Source organism: Amblyomma maculatum, chromosome 3, assembly GCF_055883805.1.
Source record: "Amblyomma maculatum isolate TAMU_Amacu chromosome 3, ASM5588380v1, whole genome shotgun sequence".
NCBI lineage: Eukaryota > Metazoa > Arthropoda > Arachnida > Ixodida > Ixodidae > Amblyomma > Amblyomma maculatum.
The window spans coordinates 157,573,565-157,594,297 of record NC_139346.1 but is presented as its reverse complement, the minus strand read 5'-3'; the positions used below and the strand labels follow the sequence as shown (position 1 = coordinate 157,594,297).

Sequence of the window (20,733 nt, the reverse complement as noted above, 5' to 3'; positions counted from 1 at the left end):
CTCTTAAACATGCAATATTGATTTTTGTACGAATCAGATGGGAGAATATTGGATTGCTATTCGACTATTCCTAATAATCGCATAACTCTACCACGGGGCGCTTTCTTCGGAGCTGAAGAAGCAGCCTTAAAAATGCAAATATCTTGGCAGAAATTTCGCTCTTTGATGTTGTTTGGAACGCTCTAAATGTATCAACAGCATTTAATATAGCTTGATCAGTTGAATATAAGTTAACCGCTATACTTCAGAAAAATAAAAAATAAACGAAACGACTCATATATCTTCATATTTAACATTTCTTCCACAGCCTGTCGATGATCACTGGAAAAACGTGGCTTACGTTATCCAGACATCCTTCTCGCTGGGCGCTTTCCCTTTTAGGCAGTTGTACTAGATCCTGATTGTTTATTATATTTATGCAAATTTAGCGTTTCCTGAAGCTTTATGATTAGTCTTACGGGACTTCAGAGTCACCCTTAACTTCCGAGTTCTGTAGTTAGATTCGTCGAGATTTGTAAGCATGCCAACGAGTCCCACTTATCTCTATCTGGCGCTTTACAGCTAGCTACAGCACTGTGGTTTTAGATCTCTTCTTTCCGCAGTACTTGGCATTGTGCTCAAATGTGGTTTCATCACAATGAAGTAGATTTCAAAATTTTTCCAGGGAGTATGCTGACTATAGAGACAGCACTGGCTCAATTTATGCCTTCGTTGTTAGGACACTCCTAGGGGACGCTTTCCGGCCACTCACATGTACTAACGTCGAATACACAGCCACACTTTTTGATCTGATGGGGAAATGGGGGGTGATAGAAACTGGGGTGAAGAAAACTGTGTACTGTGGCGGTAGACGCCTAATAGCTGACCCTTTCACTTGACTGCACGTAACAAGCAGAGCCTAGCAGAGCAGATGGAAAACATGCGCGTCTTTCAAATCTTATTCAGAGAAAGAGTGCAGCTGGTCGTCCATTAGTCGATGTCCAGCGGAGCGAAGGAGAATGCGAACGTTAGGTGCCGACGCCGGTTTGTTTTAACTGGTTGCCGACTTGGCCGTCATGCTCCAGCCACACTCCTATCGGCCCAATTTTAATTACGGCATGCCCCCCCCCCCCCCCCCCTCTTGACGGACGAGGTCATTGTCAAAGAAATTCAAATACAATGACATTTTGGTCTCAATACTGTTTATTTTCTGTCAACATAAAAAGCGCTTTAGAGAAAGGCTAAAACCCTAAGATAAAAATAAAACAAAGGAAGCACGTAATTTCAAAAGAGGAATGCCAATTTCATTGCTTTCTGCACTCACGATTTCTAAATTACAGAAATAGTGCCAAAACGTGTAAATCTATGTCATAAAAAAGCCCTTTTGAACGTCACTGCTTCCCTGAGAGCAACATTTAAGCAAAAGCGCAGTTTTAAGGCCTTTGCACGTGCGCGCGGAAGGCAGACCTGAGCTCTACTTCCTTTCTACAGACTGCACTCAGTTTCTTATATTTACAATAATAGGTTTGGTTTGGTTTGTGGGGTTTAACGTCCCAAAGCGACTCAGGCTATGAGAGACGCCGTAGTGGAGGACTCCAGAAATTTCAATCACCTGGGGTTCTTTAACGTGCACTGACATATTCGCGCCCTTATTTTCCAGCAAAGGCAAACATAGCTTTATTCCCACGCGTATGTCAGCAAGGCAACAAGCACAAGTGGCAAGAAAGAGCTCATCTCTGCAGCGCCAGTTGAAATAAAAATCCACTTTCTGAAGTCAAGAGTTTATCATAACTGTATAAAGTTATCACAGGTACACATAAACGCAACAAATAAACTAAGAGTGAGATGCGCGTCCTAAATGGAGCGAGCGCAGGCGCGCTCGGTGTTAGAGTTGGCGTTCATTAGGGTGTCTGGTCGTCCTTGGCCGCTGCAGTGCCTGCCTTCTTGTCCACGTCGCCGTCGCCTTCGGCGGGAACGCCCTTTTTGGGTTTGTCCAGGAGGCACAGACCTCGCTGGCATACGCCTTCTTGGAAGAAATACTGAAAAATAAAAAAAAAATGGATGGTTCAAGTAACTGCATGCAGAACGAAAAAAGCGCCTGGAAGATGTCGTGAGCGTCATTCGACACTTTCAAGTGGTGCGATCAGTTGGCCAAAAGCAGAACGAGACAGAAAAGTTTCGTAAAAGTTCTTTTGCACCGAAATATTTGCGATGAACCACTACATGCTCGCCTACATTTAAAGCCTTCTTGATGGCAACTGATCAGGATATTAAACATTACGAACTAGTTTTGTTACTCATATACTTCTGAAGGCCAAAAAGAAGTAACAAAACATACAGAGGTTGCCACGTGCCTCAGTTCAAGCATAAACCAATCATGTGCCCCCGAAAATTATTGCACATTGCTTTAAAACGTCACTCTGTCTTAGTGAACAAACTATATTCTACACTATGCTCAGAATCCAGGTTTCCGTTAGGGGTTTCCATTTCAATGAATATAATTACTCTATGACCCTTAGAGCAGCAAACCTTAAAAAAAAGCACATACCTCAATTAGCACTATCGAGAACATTGAATTGTGATTTTTTTGACAAAGGAAGGCCCGTCATCGAAACTCATTAGAGTGCAGCAAAAATACCAGAAATAACAGTCAGAACTTCCGTTTGCGGCTTGCTTTGTCGACCAGAAACGCTGCTCATGTGCAAGTGACAGAGGGGATTACTTACTTTTGGCCTCCATATCTTGCTGTTCTTACTTTTAAGTTTGGCTATAGAAGTTTATACTGAATAAATAGTGTCCTCAGTAAAGTCACATTTGTCTTCAAATACTCCCAGTTGGCAACCGATATAATCTATAACAGCTGGAGGCCGCTTCATACGTTATTCTGCGTTGTGCCGTCATTTCGCGGTACTAATCTAGAAGACCTTGTAACATGGAGAAGCTAACCCAAAGCAAGATATTGATTTTTGTTGCCTTTACAAACTTAAATATAATATATTTAACTCTTGAACTAAAAGCGTGTTCTAAAAATTTAAAACGTATCCTGAAATTCTTTGTAAATGCGTGTTTCCTTGGACGTGCACAAAGTCCGCGCTACGATACCCAAACATTTTCGACATCTTTCGAGAAAAAAGATTTTGGAAGTAATTATTTCGCACGTTTTATAACTTTACAATTACAATCAATATATTCGCAGACCCTCGCTCGGCAAGCTTTTAGTGTTTGCTATTAATTAGCAAAAATATGCTTTTGTTTTATACGACAGTTTTAACTAGTTGGGGGCGAGCGCAAAAAAAAAAAAGTTTAAAAGGCAAACTGTCACCACCCATCGGTAGTCAAGACCATTTCCCTGAACATACGGGGAATAATATTTTAAAATATGCCTGAGTTGCCAAATTACACAGCTAAAATGTTTCCTAGAATCCTGGACACGACTTTTTACAACTTAATCGTAATGCAGAGCAGTGGTAAAAAAAATACAGAAGGGACGACACAAGAGACAAGCGATTTACTGTGAGATTTAAACACAAGCCTAGAGTCGCGCTAGCTACTAGTGTAAATTCTTTTCCTTAAATATTGTGTGGTATGTTCTATATTTTTTAGCGAATTTCTACATTCATGATGCAGGACCGAGATGCAAGACCGATGCAAAGTTTTTCACATTTTTAATTAAATTTGATGATAGCGGTTCTTGCAGAATAAGCGCAGATATGCGTTGCCCAATTCTCTGTAAGCTTTTCACATGCTCATTACGAAGACAGGAAGAAATTTTCCGGTGTCACTTACCCGGCAAGGGGTGCCGTCTTCTACTCCCATCCGTATGTATCCTTCGGGCGTGTGACAAAGGTACACGCAGTGGCTGCGCACTTTGTCCTGCATAGGTGCAAAGAAACAATAGGTTCCTCATGTTACCTCTGCATTGTGAGTCCAGACAAATGGCTTCCACAAATCTCGAGGAAACGTCTTGGTTAAAGAGCTCTACTAATAAGTGGGAGGTGGGTATACCGTTGCCGGAAATGCCAGTGATGTGAAACATAATTCGTAGCTGAGTGCAATAAGTGCCGCATGTCGAGAGATTCAGATAGAAGGGAGGGAGGCCTTGAAGCAGGGAAGAAAGTTGTACGGCTGGTGTGATGAGTTATGCAGTGTTCGTGTAAAAAGAACAGAAAAAAGAAAAGACGGAGAAGCACGTGATGATGAAACTAAACCGCAATGAACGATCATGCCTTATGTCTACACGCACTCGCATTACGCAATATTATTTAAATCTCTGCGACTCAGGATGTATGTACATAGAACTGTCGCAGTCACATCTTCGTGAAAGGAAACAATTGGCCTAAGGAAGACGCTCATGCAAAACGTTTCGTGTCTCATGTTAATCAAGGTGGCCTTTGCAGGCGTGAGAGGTATCGCGTGACTGACGCGCGTCGTTCTAAGGAAACTTTGCGATACGCTCGAATGCCTGCGTCGTGAAAAAATGATTACCAAGGGCTTCGTGAACAAGGCCAGCAGCGCCGTACGTTCATGAGAACAGCTTGGATAGAACTGAGAACGTGTTCTCTATGCATAATGCTGCGCTTCGAAAATTTATTTTTGTCTTTCTGGAATGACCACTATATGTGATGTAACATCACGCAAGTCTTGATTTGTGTATTCTTGTAAAACAATATTTTCATGCTACTTTCTCGAGATGATGCTCTTGTTGAGCTTGAATAAGTAGGGCCGCGAAAAAGCTCACGTGACAACCGTTATTCTCACAACTTCCAAGAATACACCGGATGTATGCAAAGAGCTAAAAAAAAAGTTCGACTTGCTTGCCGATGTGACTAAGGTTCAGAAAAATGAACAGAAGGCAGTTTTCTTCCATTCACTTCAGGCACAAGCGCTTGTATCTCATGCTGTTAATACGGGCATCAGCGTTACCATCTGGTGAAATTTCCATCGAACTTCGGAAATATTATTTCAGAGCTCCTGATGTCGAGGTAGGCGAGCTACCACGCCAGGCAAAATTTGATGATTATTGGCGAAAACCTATTCATGCCGAAGTAATCACCTAACTGCGCTGCTAATACAAAATTTTAGCACTTCGAATCACTGAATATTGATTTAGTCAAGGTGTGCAAAGGTTTTGACTTGCTTCACGTAAAGGGGAAGCCAATAATTTTGAACAAGCTATATAATATAGCCTTCTTTCGGAATGACGTTTCTCAGTGAGTCCCTCCGTTGACCAGGGGCAGAATTACGAACCGTTCTTTAAACCCTCTGTTCCTGAAAGCGCTCTAAAACGTCTTCTCCTATTCGTAGCCGCCACGGAATTGGACAATTGTAATGGTTCAACTATCCTTGTACCTAATCAAGAGCGTCGACCGGTGCCGCATTCGCTGCTGCGACTTCAATCTTGGCTCGATTCCGCGCCTGGTAAACTTCTGCGCGATCTATTGGTGTCTGTAGCGCCAAGGGGACAACGTAGGCGCTAGCAACGAAAAAAGATGGCGTCAAAACTAAAAAACCTGCGGGGAAAGGGTTAAATAAACGCTGCAAAGACTTCCTCGTTGATTTGCTAAAGTAGGTGGAACAGCGTCTTCCAGCCAACCAAGCGATTTTGAAGACAATATGGGATTTCACATCCATGAGTCTTGTCTCAGACGGCAAGATCGACTTCCTGTTTTGAGACATCCACTTCACTATCTCACTGAGGAAACCCTGGGCGTTATATTGATGTGCAATAAAGGAGAACGTTTATGCATCTTTAGCTGAGAAGGCCGTCTGCGACGGCAAACGTCCAGAAGATTGTGCAGCATTCTGAATAGGCATTTTCTAGGATGAAAAAAAGCGATAGATGCAGGGCTCTAAGTCAGGAAGATCTCAGGGGGTCCGAGACCCCCCTTCCAGTATTTAAAAGGGGTATGAGACACCCCGTGCTCAATGTATAAGGACTGCATGAATACAAAGCAGGCTGCCATTTTTTTTTCAATGGTTTTCAGGACATTTCTTCTCTATTGTTTACGCAATTTTGTACAGAGTTTTAATAAGACCATTAACATATAGTTTCTAAAGCCTAAGACGGAAAAATATCATCTCTCCCCTTTTCACGAACTGATATGCGAAGCAAGTCACCAGCTGCTTTCCTTCTCTCCATTTCCCTTTTCACTTGTGCTCGAATCACTAGGGATCCCCTCCGATGGAGCCAGACTTTAAACACTTAATAGATGAAAAGCCCGTTGGTATTGTATGCACTGGCCGATCCTTCGTGCCCAGTGTAAAACGCAGTGATGAAGCGGTACTTCAGTCAGATCAAGTATTTGAAGCCGAAATGCAGTAACAAGACGTCGCTGAAAACTTCAGATACAGTTGTACAGATTCGCACATGGGCGTCTGGGGAGATATGCTACTCAGGTCCCTGTCCGATATTTATGAAGCACGAAATGGTGATGAGGGGCTCAATAACAAGATATTTTAATAAAGTGAGCACGCGATGACAGCTAATTCTTCGCCATTTTAATGCATTTTATGGCAATTTTAGGTCCTGAAGAAATCCGGAGAAATTTCGGCAAGAGTTTGGTGTGGCAGCCACTTTCCGGTCTGGCATCACTGAATGATGAAACTCACGCGCGAAAGAAGGTGGGTTCTAGCAGCGTTTTGCAATTGCTGATTAGCAGTTAAATGTTTAGCAGTTCTGAAACATACTGAATGGTACGAAAAAATTTGTAAAGATTAATGTGCAAAATACCAGGTGTTTCACTGAGCTACATCGCTTGCATAAAATGTAGCTTTGGGAGCATGGTGTCGAGTGATAACTTCTTATAAAATAAGTAAGTTATACGGGGTTTTATGGCGCATAAGCAACTATGGCTATCATGCTCCAAGCACAAGTTTAGATGACTAGATAACTATAGTTGGCATAAAAAGTGGATTTCTTGAAAAAACGTTAAAATATGTAAAGGATGAACAAGTGCATGTTCTCCTAAAATCAGTGCTGGATGAAATGGGATGCGTTGACTGTAATATAAAGTAAAATATATTTTTCCTCAGGTCTTCAAGCTTTGTACATGTGACTAATGTGGTTTACAGTGAGCCCATCACCGCAGAATTCACACACAGGCTTAACTTTCTTTGTTAATAAAAGCAAGTATATATAAAATAAACATATATTAATTACGTATAAGGATTCAGTACGAGGAGGAAGTTGAGTGGGGTTTTCTAAAAGAAGCGGTTACTGTGACAAAAATGCAAGGCCGCTTGATAGTACTCACCACTTTTGTTCGCATTCGGTGGCATTCCGGGTCATCAGTGATCATGGCTTCTGTGAAACTGACAAGAACTCCTGCACGACAATCGTTGAATCAGGAACTTGAGTCAGATAAATAAAAAACCTCGGACTCAAACGAAATCACTAGAATATCACTGAGTAGTACCGCTCTGCCTCATTTTGTCTGCCCTGGTGCAGCCGTGTAATATTTGATACCCCAATGTTTACATTCTCACTTTTAAACCTGTGAAAATTTGTGCAGTACTATACATTATGACATGAGGCAATCATAAATGCCATCTAATACAATAAAAGCTATATACCACATGACTTTGTACTATACATATTCGCGTTTTTTATAATCAAGGTTTCTTTAGGATTGGTCAACTGGCTATTGTTTCTCCAGCTGTCATGTTCGGCTTAGAACAATCACAAATCATATTTCAGTAAAAGAAGCATTGCGAATTTGGTCAATTAATCGCGCGTTGTACCGCATAAAGACGCGTATTTCAGCAGTGGTATTCACGAATCACGGCTTTCTGCAGCTATAATTCTGCATGGTGCTGGAAGGTAAATAATATCTGCCAGAGTGACAGCTACGGCTGCATTCACTTACTATTGTAAACGTCTTGTATTATCCAATTATATAAGCCGTTGTACGATGCGCTATCATTTCGTAATAGTTCGTAGTTCGGTGACGACTAGAGGCGCATCTGAATCAACGCCTTTCTCTACTGAATGGGGGCCTAGAAGCTTGCTTCCTACCATATCGCATAAAGCATCATAATGGCCCCTAACGTAAAGATTTCATCACTTTGTAGTGTTGCCATCGCATCATAAGCGCATGAAAGAGGACTCACCCAAAACAACCAACACGACGACGCAGCCTATTGACGACCTCATGTTCTCTGTTCGCTGGATCTTGCACGCCGAGTAAAAGCTGCTGCCGCGAGGTCTTCTCTTAATAAGCAAGAAGGACAGCACAAGGAACTGTGGTTTTATATCCCAGAACTCTCGCTGTGTCTGCTGGTTGGCCTCAACACTGACATATATATGCGTGTGCCTAACCTCTAACGCGCTGTCGCAGTAACTATTACGCTATCAAGAATGTTTGAAAGTAATATTATACACGGCGAGATAGGAGAGGAGATTAGGCAGAGGGGGCCTAAATAAGGCGGGAATTTCCTCAAAGGAAGAGCGGCGATGTGTGAGAGCTGAGAGAGGCGCCCACTCGGGCGACCTTGATCGGATGGCGCTGCCACGAGTGTCCCTGCCTTACGTGTTGAATGCGATGCGTCATGCAGGCGAAAGAACACATCCATGAAAAGAAAGAAGAAAAAAAAAACTTGTAAAGAAAAAAGAACACGAGGATAAAGCAGGAAAACGTAATCCAAACGAAGGGCCTGCTGCGAGGCGTTTTGTTTGGCATTCGTGCAGGAAAAGCGTGCAGTAGAAACGCTACTCTCGTGTAACCGTCTCTAGGACTTCTTCTGGTCGCCTCGTATTCCGTTTCCATGTCTCTTTACTTGGATGCGATGGCTATCCTTCTGCATTCATCTCGAGTACAATGAGACAAAAGACGACCTATTAACCATCCCTCTTCTGTTTCGATTTGTGGAAGAAACACAGAGCTTTCCAGTGCCGGTCCTCAGGGCCTCCATTACGCGATTGCGACAGTCAGCTCCGCGTCTGGCTCTGCTGGGGCGAAAGGCTTTAATTAAGGACGCGTGCCTTAAGTCACGAATGTTTTCTCTGGAAGGTTTCCCTGGCGGCGTAGGAAACTGACGACAGGGTGTCAGGGCGTCTTCAGCTTTTGCGGTTGAAGACGTCAGTGGCAATCATCGTCGTCAGTAAATCGCTAGTAACCAAGTCCACAAAGAGGGTTTAGACGTGACGAGTGCAGATATTGCACTTTTATAAGCCGCTTTGATCGTCTCCACTGAAAGACAGGAGCGACCACTTGCATTATTGCTCAAGCTTACATTGGTAGATTGCACCGTGGTGCGTCACAGAGTTTGAAAGCGTAAGGGCGCGCAGGTGCCTCGTACCGGAAACGTGCAAAATCCATTAACATCTGGCGTAATCATGGACGCTCTCGCTTTTTCTCGTTATCGTCGAGGTTGCCGTCACGTTACGTATGGACAGAGCACGACAAGATGTCACAACGCGTTACTCAGACACCTGTCAAGAACATTTATTCTGTTATTTGTTGTTTGCTTGTTTTAAAGCGTTAGCGTTCAAAGCCCCTTTCTCAAAAACTCCGGCGCCGCAGCTTTTCGGCGTCAGCACTGTGAGCGAAAATTCATAGGCATGGCTCTAGGGGTAGCTGGCAGCTATCAAACATGGTACCCCTACAGCTCACGCATACACATTTGTACGGCCTGACGGTTTGGCTAAGTGGGTTTTGATGCCTATTCTGAGTGGGTTTTCATAAATGGTAGCTTCGCATTGTTTGATAAGGCGTATTCGTGAGATAACAAATACACAGATTAAGTGTTAGTAATTAACCGAGTAGACAAGTGTATTTACGCGAAAGTGGATTGGCAAGTTGGGCTGCGGATGGGAGCAGTTAACTGTCAGTTCGTGCATTTTAAGGCAGAGCTTAACTGTCCTCCTGCATTATCTTGTTTTTCAGTTTTCGCGGAAATCTAGGCTTTAGTGGGGGCCACGCACGTGATAAAGACACATATAATTAAAGGTGACGGGCAGTACGAAATGCAGCAATGGCCGCAATTGTTCTTTGATTCTCATCCAGCCGCCTACTTTCATAGCAGGACTGACAGCCATGTCATTGTTTCTGATTGGAGGTAAGAGAAACTCGATAGTGCGAAAGAATGAATAGTAGTAGCAAACTACCTTCTTTCTACGATCTGTTCAGAGGTTTTTGCACAACCGTTTCGTCTCCATCGCTGACAGTGTAGGTGGCTGTATTTGGGCCATTTTTCGTCTCACAACCCAACATGGCATTTGATAGAATTTCACTGCTTTTATGTTCTCTTGAACTTGCATGGTAGTTCACTTACCGTTACCGATAACCCTAACGGCACACAAAATTTTGTAAACCTGTGTAACATTTCTTTCGATATCGCTCCCTCTGTGCAATGATGCATTGTTCAAGATAACGGCAAAGAGAATGTGAGGACGACTTTATTTATTTTCTTATTTTTATTTATGAGGCGTATTAGAATACCATCGATTACATCTCCGAGATATACAGAGAACACTTTCTGCTAAGGTTTGGCTTCGTTTGGTTTGGTTTATGATGTTTAACGTCCCAAAGCGACTCAGGCTATGAGAGCCGCCGTAGTGGAGGATTCCGGAAATTTCGACCACCTGGGGTTCTTTAACGTGCACTGACATCGCACAGCACACGGGCGCCTAGCTTTTCGCCTCCATCGAAAAGATCCCAGTGGCCGGGACTCGATCCCGCAAATTTGGGCACAGCAGTCGAGCGCCGTAACCAGCGCATCACCGCGGCGGGGCGTATGCGCGAATATTAAACTTGCCGATCAATACAATTCTTTTGCTGCCTTGTATGGGATGCTGCTTATATGTGTACTTATGTTTCCACACTTCAGAGCTATCATTAGGCAGTCGATACATATGCCAGATCTAAACAGAACACTGCTTCTTTATAAATATACACTAGAGTGCCTGTACTTCATTATCAATGGTCTACAGCATTAAAATTTTATTCGAGAGACACTATTAAGTAAAACTCGCTTAAGTAGTAACGCCTCGTGAGCATCTATCTTTCCATAATTCCACGTAACCTGGTGAAAAGACTATGAGCTTTGCAGTGCAGGGAGACAGCCAAGTTTTGCTAATTTAACTGTATTTGAAATGAGCTGAAGAAAGTCATGATTAGGCGGTATGTAGACCACCCTTCTGGTATTCGCCACACAAAATGCATTGTTCTCAATAAGGAAAAGACGCGAAGAAAATCGAATTATGAAAAGCATTTATTTCCATACACGTACATATTTTATTTCCGATTATCGAGGAATTCCTAATGTCCTCATGGATCGTGTCGGTTTCCTTTTTTCCAGTTTTGTAGCTGTTTGCGATGGCTGCGCTGCATTTAGTGAAAATTGCCCTAATGAGGAATATACTACCGCACGAAAAATCTTCTCTTTGTTGTGGAGCAGCGCTATAACTGTTAGCCAAGCATAGACAGGAAACTGTTCCTAGGTCTTGGTCTTGGACATCTAGGTCTTGGAAAACGTAGTCTTTGTCAAACATTTAGATCCCAGGGGTTTGCTTCTGAGCCCCACCGTGTGGCTCATAATGCATTCCCAGTATTCCAAATCCTTCGAATTTAAGATTTTTTTTCCTACCCTCTACAACGGGAATGACTTCCATGAAATCCAAAAAAGTGTCACTACATAGCTAGGAAGCAGACCATCTGGGATCTTAACTTTTGACAAAGCCTTTATTATTGTCGTCAAATTAGATGCGAACAGCACAGCGCGTGAAAAATGTCTAGCTCTGACGAGAAGCATTCTGCCTGTCGTCATAGGAGAAAGACGCGCTCATCTGGTTTGCGATAGTTTTGGTCTTGATTTTTATTACATTTCTTTTCTCGTTTTGCTTCTGGAGCGCCACATTCATTTTCTTTACAGATATAGTGACTTGCACAGCATGGCTTTGCTGGCGGCTTCGGCTTTGGCTGTGGCTCGCGTTGTTAAAGCGAGCGCGATGACGGTAACGAAATCGCTACCGTACCGCTAATCTGCAGGTCAGCAAGCTAAGGACGCTAGCCTGCTGGTGAACGTTGTGTAATTTGGAACGTGAGCCGAACAGCCTTGAGCTATTTCAGGGCGGTGAGGAAATCATTGTAAATACGAACAGTATTGAAAGTGGGTACAAGCGGAAAGGAAGCAATTGCGCCACAGTATATCGCTTTAAGCTCCAAGGCACAAAAAGAAAAAAAAAACAATAAAAAAGGGGGGGGGGGGGGTTGCGCATGAGTTAAAATGCGGATGGGAGGGACTAAACTGCGGTAACTTCCTGCATTGCTGTGTATGATGCATCGGCCTATAGTATTATGCACCCATAGAAGTAGATGCCCGGCTGATATCTTCTCAGTTGAGCTGTTCAACTGTGACCGCTGACCTATGTCGAATTGAATTTTCCTCGAGGTCTCAAATGAAGATGACGCTTTCATGTAAAACCACAAAATTCCGTTCAACCGGCGTTCATCTGAACTGCCGTTGAAAACGCCATTGTAACAAGGGTGTTATTAAGCATTATTGATCACTTGATGTTTATCGTGAAATCTATGAGGCATCACACATCCTATCTCAGAGGCTAGCCCAGCATGTCTTGTAATAGTAATACAAGCAGAGTACAAGCAGTAATAGTAAGCAGAAGCACTCTTGCTAAATTCACAATTAAAATGATCGAGCTCTCCTTAGCAAGACTGCCGCCTTAGTGACCCAACATTTCTAAATATTTTTACCGTCTGATTGGAGTCAAGATGACACCTGCAAGTGCGCCCTCTTTGCGAAAAGAAACAAGTCTCCATGGCTCGCTCCTCAGGCACAGAGTGAGGTTGTTATACCATCCCTCAAGCTATAAATCCCAGTAAGGGAAGGTAACGCTTCTCCTGTTCTTTTTGTTTTTTTTATTTAAAACCTTGTGATCTCTAGAAAAGTAGTAACGACACTACACTGGGAATGAGAAGCAAACAATGTAACCTGGATACTTTTGGTAAATACGATACATTAAGCAGTAAATGGTTACTATCTTCTTATTATTTAATAAATAATAAAATAATTGGTTCACAGGAAAGGAAAGGCGCTGTATCTGTCACACTTGCTATGTGGACACCTGAACCGCGCCGTAAAGGAAGGGATGAAGGTGGGAATGAAAATGGAAAGAGAGAAAGGGGAGCCGTAGTGGAGGGCTACGGAACCTAGGGATCTTTAACGTGCGCTGACATCGCACAGTACACGGACGCCTTGCTTTTCGCCTCCATCGAAACGCAGCCGCCGCTGGTCGGGTTCGAACCCGGGTACTCCGGCACAGTAGTCGGGCGTCTTACCACTGCACCACCCCGGCGGGACAGAAAGATCTGAGAGTAAAACTGTAGGTGCATATCTGTAACTTGTTGCTTCAGCTAGCATGAAAGGGTCGCGAGAGCATGCATTCACCACAATAACAGAATCGTAGCCCTATTCTAAATATATCTATGATTATATTTAATTGTTTTATTCATAATATGATGATATTTCCGTGACCAAAAACCAGTTAGGTCTTATTTTAAATAATATATTCCTTCACGACAAAAGGAAAAAAAACTACAGCACTGGACATAACATCCTATGCAAAACCTAGCTAGAACTTCGCGATGTTCGACTTAAATTCCTGTTTTTGAAAAGCGATATCTTTTTTCTGGACGTGCATGATATGTCCTACCGTTCAATACAGCAGGTACTTAAAACCTGTACGACACGACGCATTTCTTGGAAACAGTGCTAGACGCCTGGAAAGGAAGCTTGAAACATTCGCCTGCACGATCATTGACACCGCGTGCTGCGAAAAGTTATGCACCAGAAGAAAATATACACCGATGATTACGATATTCACTAACGTGAAATTTGAGCGCTACTCTTTACGTGCTTGATTTTGAACTGTAATGAAGCAAACAAATTTAGAGACTCATCTAGGTATCTATACAGTTACAGAACGCACTTCATTCTTCACACATACTCGTTCTTCGAGTTCTTTCTTTCCTATATTTTTTTCTAGTTGCGCTAAAGAGGATTATGCCTTGAAAACACGAACTAGCTATCCCTGGAACAAACGCTGTTAAATTACTTTCCTAGTCCTTGATTGTGGTTAATGAAGCCTCGTGGCCGGAGAAACGAAGGGAGCATATGTTCGACTTCCTGGACCAACGGTTTGTTCTGGAGAACTCTGCACAAGTGTTTCTCGAGGTCAACGCAGCGGCGGGAGGAGTTACGATAGAGAGGAACGAGATGAGCCCGGGACACTCGAGATACATGGAATAGATAGGGTTCCCGTATGGTCACCCCATCTGTTCCGACACTTACCGGGCACCTTTAAGTGTATACATATATAGGACGAAGTAGCGTTAGGAGCCTTCTCGGAATCCTAACGATGCCATTTACAAGACTGTCCTAGACGTCTGTGATCCGGATGACCATGACGCGTTGCAACATGCCGAACAGAACCTTGTGCCCCAGGTTGGCCAGTGCTAGCTGTGGTAGGATATATTCTTGGACCACCCTAGAGTTGTCCAGAGATTACACCTCGTCAATATAGACGCCTCTCAATTCAGGAACGGGTGTTTAAAACCTGGGCTCTGAAGCAATAATGCGATAGCGTTATAAACCCCATTTTCCAGAAAACCCGGCGTAGACATTGTGAGCGAAGAAAGACGGGAATCCCATGCCGGTGTCAGCTGGCGGGAAACAAAACGGGGCATTGAGTGGTGGTCGGGTTGTGTAACTTTACGAGGCCACCTAACATGGCCGAATTGATAAGAACTGCCAACTCAGCCAGTTCCTTTGAGATGAGATGGTGAGATGGAAATCGCGCCCGGATGACCCTTGGATCCTGTGACAGACACATTCGTGCGGTTTTGTTAAAACAGAACTTTACATATGAACGACTGGTGGTCCTTTCCATAGTGTGAGAGCTCACAAAGGCATGTTAATCAGAATGCGTGAGATAGTAGAGGCACGGGTTAAGGTATTAGTGAACGCTCGAGTAGCGAAGGGCATGCACGCAAACGAATATCTGTATTGGGAACCGCAAGTAGAAGCTACTAACGCTGTTACCAAGGAGAAATAAGTTTGCTGAGATAGCAGCATCGAGTAAATTATTGGGGTATCTTTTATTTTGTTCACTTGTTGGCGTAGAGTTGATCTTGAAATTTCATATTGTTATATCGAAGCTGTTAGCGGAGTACTTGCATTTGCCGTTCCAGCATTCGCCGATTTGCAGCGTTTGCTTCTTTCGTACTCCATGGTATGTAGTTTGCGTGTACTGGAGCTGTAACAAAGCAAAGTAACATATTGTTAACGAAACAAACAGCAATACACTCTATTTAGATCACTAGAAGAAAAAATGACCTTGTTTGCGAAATTGCACGTGTTCTTCGAGTGCTCGTTTTGCGCAGTTTTTTTTTTCTAAATTCTACTGCTGCAACGGTTGTCCTTCTAAAATGAAACATATACATTTCTTTTTTTTTTTTGCTCAGAATTTTGGTAGATTGTTCCAAAAAGATGCAAATGCACATTAATAGTTTGAGGTAAAGTCTGCGGAAGAGAATATCCGCGCAGCTCTTCTTAGGAAGAACTGAGGCCTTCCAATTAAGAGGTTCTTGTTCCAAAACATTCAGGGGTTTAAGCATGCCTTGAATCTTGTTATGCGAATTCAAGCTGCTTTAAGTATGATTATGCATGGTTTGTAGGTTTTAATTAGAGGGACGATGAGGCTTCGCCGTGAGAGTAGATGCGATAGCTCCTATAACACCATCTATGCAATTTTATTTGTATTTTCTCTTTATTTATTTATTTTATTTATACAAGTACCTGCAGCGCCCAGGGGCATTATAGCAGGGGGGGGGGGGGGGCAATAACGGAAAAAAATACCTAAAATGAGCATGTTACAATACCGAAAGTACACAGTAAAGCACATTTGTTTAACAATAAAAAGAACAACACTGAAAATGTGAGTGCGAGAAACAGGTTTAAAAGGGTGGAAAGCTACTACGACAAATTGGACGCCTAAGTTAGCTTTGTGTAAAGGAAGGTGCAGTATCTGTCTCACCATTGGGTGGACACCAACACTTTATTACCGCAAGGTCACACATTCTTTGCATTCCGCGATTTTTTTTTTTTTTTTCATATGTCCAAATATTGAACGGCGCACAACATCTGCAGGGTTGGTCAGATTCGGCCTGGCGCCTTCGATTCACAGCCCAACGACCTGCGACCGGTTTTTCCATCGCTCTGCTAACGGTGAGTCACGTGGTTGGGTGCAGGCTTTCAATGTCACTCATGCGAAACGACATGACACTGAGCTTTGCATGCGAGAAGTGGCGTTACACTCGAAAACAGACGTGTACACCTGACTCACTCTGTCTTGATACACCGGAATTTACCGAACGCAATAGGTTTTCCCGAGCATCACGAAAGTCCTTTCGATGTTTCAAGATAAATACAAAGGCGCACATAAGTATATGAATGTGCTTCTTTAATGCGACATATTCGGCGCTTTACCAAAAATGCCTACAGAGAGCTGAGAAGTATATCCGATATCCATGCTTCAGGGTGTCATATAAATCTGTCTAAGTGAACTTCGCCTCGCCAATAAAGACCTAAGTGCATTACGCAGCTCCCGATGACTCCTATTACCTCGAGATGAGGATGAAACAGTAAACAAGCGTAATAGCTGTGCTCAAGACATCAGAGGAAAGGTATAGTGTGTGTGTAATGATTTATTTTTCTTTTGGACACACGAGAACTTTAAAAAGGATAATATAAATAGGCACCTTACTGATATTTTTGATCATCAACAGTAAGGACCCAACAAATGCGAATTAATTACTGGCACACAACCTCCCAGTACCCTGAAGAAAACTGAGATAGTCCTTCTGAACCTGAAACAAGAAACTTTCGCGGTTTGACGCAAGTAACTCCACTGAATCAAGCAGCGGCTAGACCGATATAATCTTTCGTTTGAATTCTAACCACATTAAGAACACGGACTTTTCGCTAACAAGAATAACTAAATTGTATTTGAGACGTCAAATAATTGCAAGGTCATAGGTGTAATAGGAGTTATAAACATGTATGCAATACGACTGGGCCGAGAAAATCCGTTCATCATCATCATCTACATCATCATCAGACTGACTATACCCACGGCAGGGCGAAGGCCTCTCCCATATTTCTCCACTTAACCCGGTTCTGTGCTAACTGCATCCACTTGACCCCTGCGAACTTCTTAATCTCATCCGCCCACCTAACTTTCTGCCGCCCCTGCTACGCTTTCCTTCCCTTGGAATCCAGTTTGTTACCCTCAGCGACCATCGGTTATCCTCTCTTCGCACTACATGTCCTGCCCATGCCCATTTCTTCTTCTTAATTTCCACTAGAATGTCGGTAACCTGAGTTATCTCTCTGCCCAGTCTGCACGCTTCCTATATCTTAATATGTTACCCTTCCCATTTTTCGTTCCACAGCCCTCTGCGTTGTCCTCAGCTTAAGGACCCTCTTGGTTAGCCTCCACGTTTCAGCCTCATAGGTGAGTAGAGGTAAGATGCAACTGTTGAATACTTTCCTCTTGAGCGATACCGGTAAGCTGCTAGCCACACTCTGCGAGTGCTTGCCCAATCTTATTCTTCTTGTTATTTCCCTTTCATGGTCCGGATCTGCGGTTACTACCTGTTCTAAGTAGACATATTCGCCCACTACATCCAGTGCTTCGCTACCTAACGTAAACTGCTGTTCCTTCCCGAGGCGGCAGAATATTAGTAGTCGCCTCTTTTAACACTTTAGCGCAGGAGTCTTTTTTTGTTATTCCGCAATCTCTACACTAAGTCATGCTCAAGAGTCTCTGAAACCAACGGCTAAAATGTTTAATAAAATCCCACTTAGCTCAGTTTTAATTGAAAAGCCTCACTACGCTACAAAGCAATCGGCCATAACAGTGGAGCAGCTACGTCGGGGTCAAGGAAAAACTCCATACATGTATGTACAAGTACTGTTGATCTCAACTGCACCTAATTTCTTTACTCATTGAATGTCCTCCTGAAATCGTGCAGCAACAATGGCTGCAACGGTTCTTGTTAATTTTGAGTCAGAGACCTCATAATCGATCGTAGTTTCCAGAACTCCTGCGCTCTCTTCAGTGTTGCTAGAATAGCAAAAAGGCTCTCGTTGTCGGCTGACAGTAATCTTACTGAACTGACTTACGAGGCATAATGTTCCGTTGGGGCGTGCTTCGACCTCGTAACGTCGGCACGTAGACGAACAGGCGCCAGCTACAGTCAGCTGAAAGAAAATTCGGATGTTGTACAGTGAAATGTTCATATTTAAGTGAAAGAACTGTCTCGTTCTACGTAAGCCAATCAGGGCTCTTCTCAGTGGCAGTAAGCGCTATAAAATATGAAAAGATAGAGACATTAAGCATAGAGGAAACGTACTACCGTATTCCTAGCGTAGACATATACTGGTTTACCGGACGCCTCCTATACGCGCGCGTAGTGATCACACTTGGCCCCACATTTGCCACTGCACACGCGGAGCGGGTGTCCACTAAACCGCTACTATATATTAAACTAGCACGTCTCCGGCAGCTAAATCTTTTGACCACATTTCAAGTACGAAACGTCAGCCCCGAAGCGTCGTCCCATCTCCAGCAATGAATGCGAAAAAACTATTCACCCCTTTATTGTAATTTGTCTCAAATATTACTTATCCTATTTGACACGTGATTAAATGTCCCATACTGTAGTTCCCACACTGATGCATAAAATTTTGTTATGAGTACAAGTTTGATAAGAAGGCAATGTTCAACCATAATGATTAGCGCCCAGAAGAAAAAGATTTTACCGTGATACCATATATTTGTGGGTAAAATCAGTGCTTTTTTTTTTCATACGTATGGTTGCAGTTATTATCTATACAGGAGAATTTTTCAGTTTGATTTGCAAGCGATAGTCAGCGGAAAGTTCCTTATTGTACAATGGAGTTTGAAGCTATCTCTGGCACCCGGTTGCAGATAGCTTTGAGGTTGTTTATCATTGTCACTGTCGCCGCTGCTCCGGCTGTCATAGCTATCAGCATCACAAATGCAGTCACTCTTTGTCGTGTCTATTGCATTTAAAATGACTAAATTTAAAGCTTGCTGGAAAATGATAGCAGTGATAGAAGCAGACATCTGCCATCATCTGGCAGCTCTTCAAGGAAAGAGCTCGAGGTAAAGCAGCCGACTTTAGCCGATATTTCCTTTTCATATTAGGTCCCAATTTGGGGAGGGAGGCCCATACACGTGCTCTGCCCTTGCCCATATATATGCTATAGTATATATATTTTTATTTTTCAATGCAGTTGAACTCATATCACATGCGCTTCAAGACAAGCTTTTACTGCTTTAGGCGCTCTTTTATTGCTCTTTTTCTGAAATCCGGATAAACGAATGGTCATAGTATAGTGCGTTTACTAAAATAGCTTAGCATCGCCTGAGCTAATGCAAATAAAAAAGCTACTTTGCACCTTCTACCCTGAACTGCAAAAGTAAATATGGTGTGCGGCAAAAGCTTTTTTTTTTCTTTTGCTGGTTATAACAAGACTGTGTTTTTCGTTAGTGTACTGGTTAATCTTCATAAGAAAAAGCATTGCAGATTATGATGTGTTAACCGATACTCGGGCTATTTTCATTGGTTAGGTTTAAATTTAACGACTTTAGTTTTCCCCCTATTGCGGAGCAGTCGGAGTGACTTTTTCTTATAATAAGAAATGCAAATAAGGCTGATGCTCACCTCGGGCGTAATTTGCACGTCTATAACCTGGCATTCTTTCTTCTTAAATTTGTAATCAGGTGGTCTGTCTGGCGCTGAAATAGTATAAAAAAGACGGTAACTGCAACCTGTTATGCCGGAGATCAAAGGTGGATTACTTCACAGTGTAACACGCAGCAAGTGTAGGTAGGCGGAATAAGCGCTAATTTATTCCAAAGAGAGCGCATGCACATGTACACACACTAAGCAGACAGAACGTCAGAGACGTCTGCCAGGAAAAATGCTTTTTGTTTGTTCCTGATAACCTCATACAGAGGAAATGATAAGGAACCTTAAAATGACCCATCAGCTGCTAACGGTGACAACTTACATCTGCCGGAGCACTGCGGGAACTCTCAAGATTGCGAAGCGAATTGACAGCTATAAAGATTTTAGTCATATGTGATGTAACGGCGTGTATGCTTCTCGAAGAATGTTTTTCCCGGAGTGAATGTTCATCAGTGCATCAGCCACACGTCAAAGTGCAGGAAATTGTAAAAGTGGTAGGGTTTTAAGGTAGTTAATCGTTAACTACACAGTTATATTTGCAAACAAGACAACCACAGGGAGAACATAACCCCCCCCCCCCCCCCCCCTTCCTCTGTGGTTGTCTTTGAATAGTTAACGTGGCTAAATTGAGTTTGTTGCAGTTTAAAACGTGGGGTAATCGGCTCAGGCGATCGAGGAATTTCTAGGTTCGAATGCTCCCCGCTTTGCACCGGCGGTTTTTTTCTACGCTGGGTGCCGGTCGCACATCGGAAAACACTATTTCTACTACGGCAAGTAGGCTGAGAAGAAATATCGTTGACTATTCTATTGATGGGGGTGAGACATCTGGATCAGTGCACTTGCTCTGTTGAGCACCTTTTCAGGAATAGCAGTGTGATATGTTTTGATTGTTTATTTCGATGAAGAATTAAAATATTGCACTGTGGTTCTTTTCAAATTAACAGTCCTCGGTTAGCAC

At 43.0% G+C, this 20,733-nt stretch overlaps 2 protein-coding genes across 3 annotated transcripts in view; both read right to left on the bottom strand.

Moving 5' to 3' along the window:
* Positions 1–1,628: 1,628 nt before the first annotated feature.
* Positions 1,629–8,303, bottom strand: LOC146196604 (uncharacterized). Its single transcript, XM_084596380.1, has 4 exons — positions 8,089–8,303; positions 7,233–7,303; positions 3,766–3,852; positions 1,629–2,018 (listed from the first exon to the last, which is right to left on the bottom strand). Exons 1-4 carry the CDS (start codon positions 8,129–8,131, stop codon positions 1,881–1,883), a joined length of 339 nt encoding a protein of 112 aa, XP_084452506.1. The 5' UTR covers positions 8,132–8,303; the 3' UTR covers positions 1,629–1,880.
* A 6,770-nt stretch (positions 8,304–15,073) lies between these two features.
* Positions 15,074–20,733, bottom strand: part of LOC146196603 (uncharacterized) — a 51,952-nt gene continuing 46,292 nt past the window's right edge. For both annotated transcript variants that reach the window (XM_084598371.1, XM_084598372.1), the window contains 3 exons: positions 19,749–19,822; positions 18,181–18,258; positions 15,074–15,250 (listed from right to left, as the gene is read on the bottom strand). In XM_084598371.1, the coding sequence (XP_084454497.1) occupies positions 15,134–15,250; positions 18,181–18,258; positions 19,749–19,822 (269 nt within the window). In that variant the 3' untranslated portion in view covers positions 15,074–15,133. The remainder of the gene's footprint in view (positions 15,251–18,180; positions 18,259–19,748; positions 19,823–20,733) is intronic.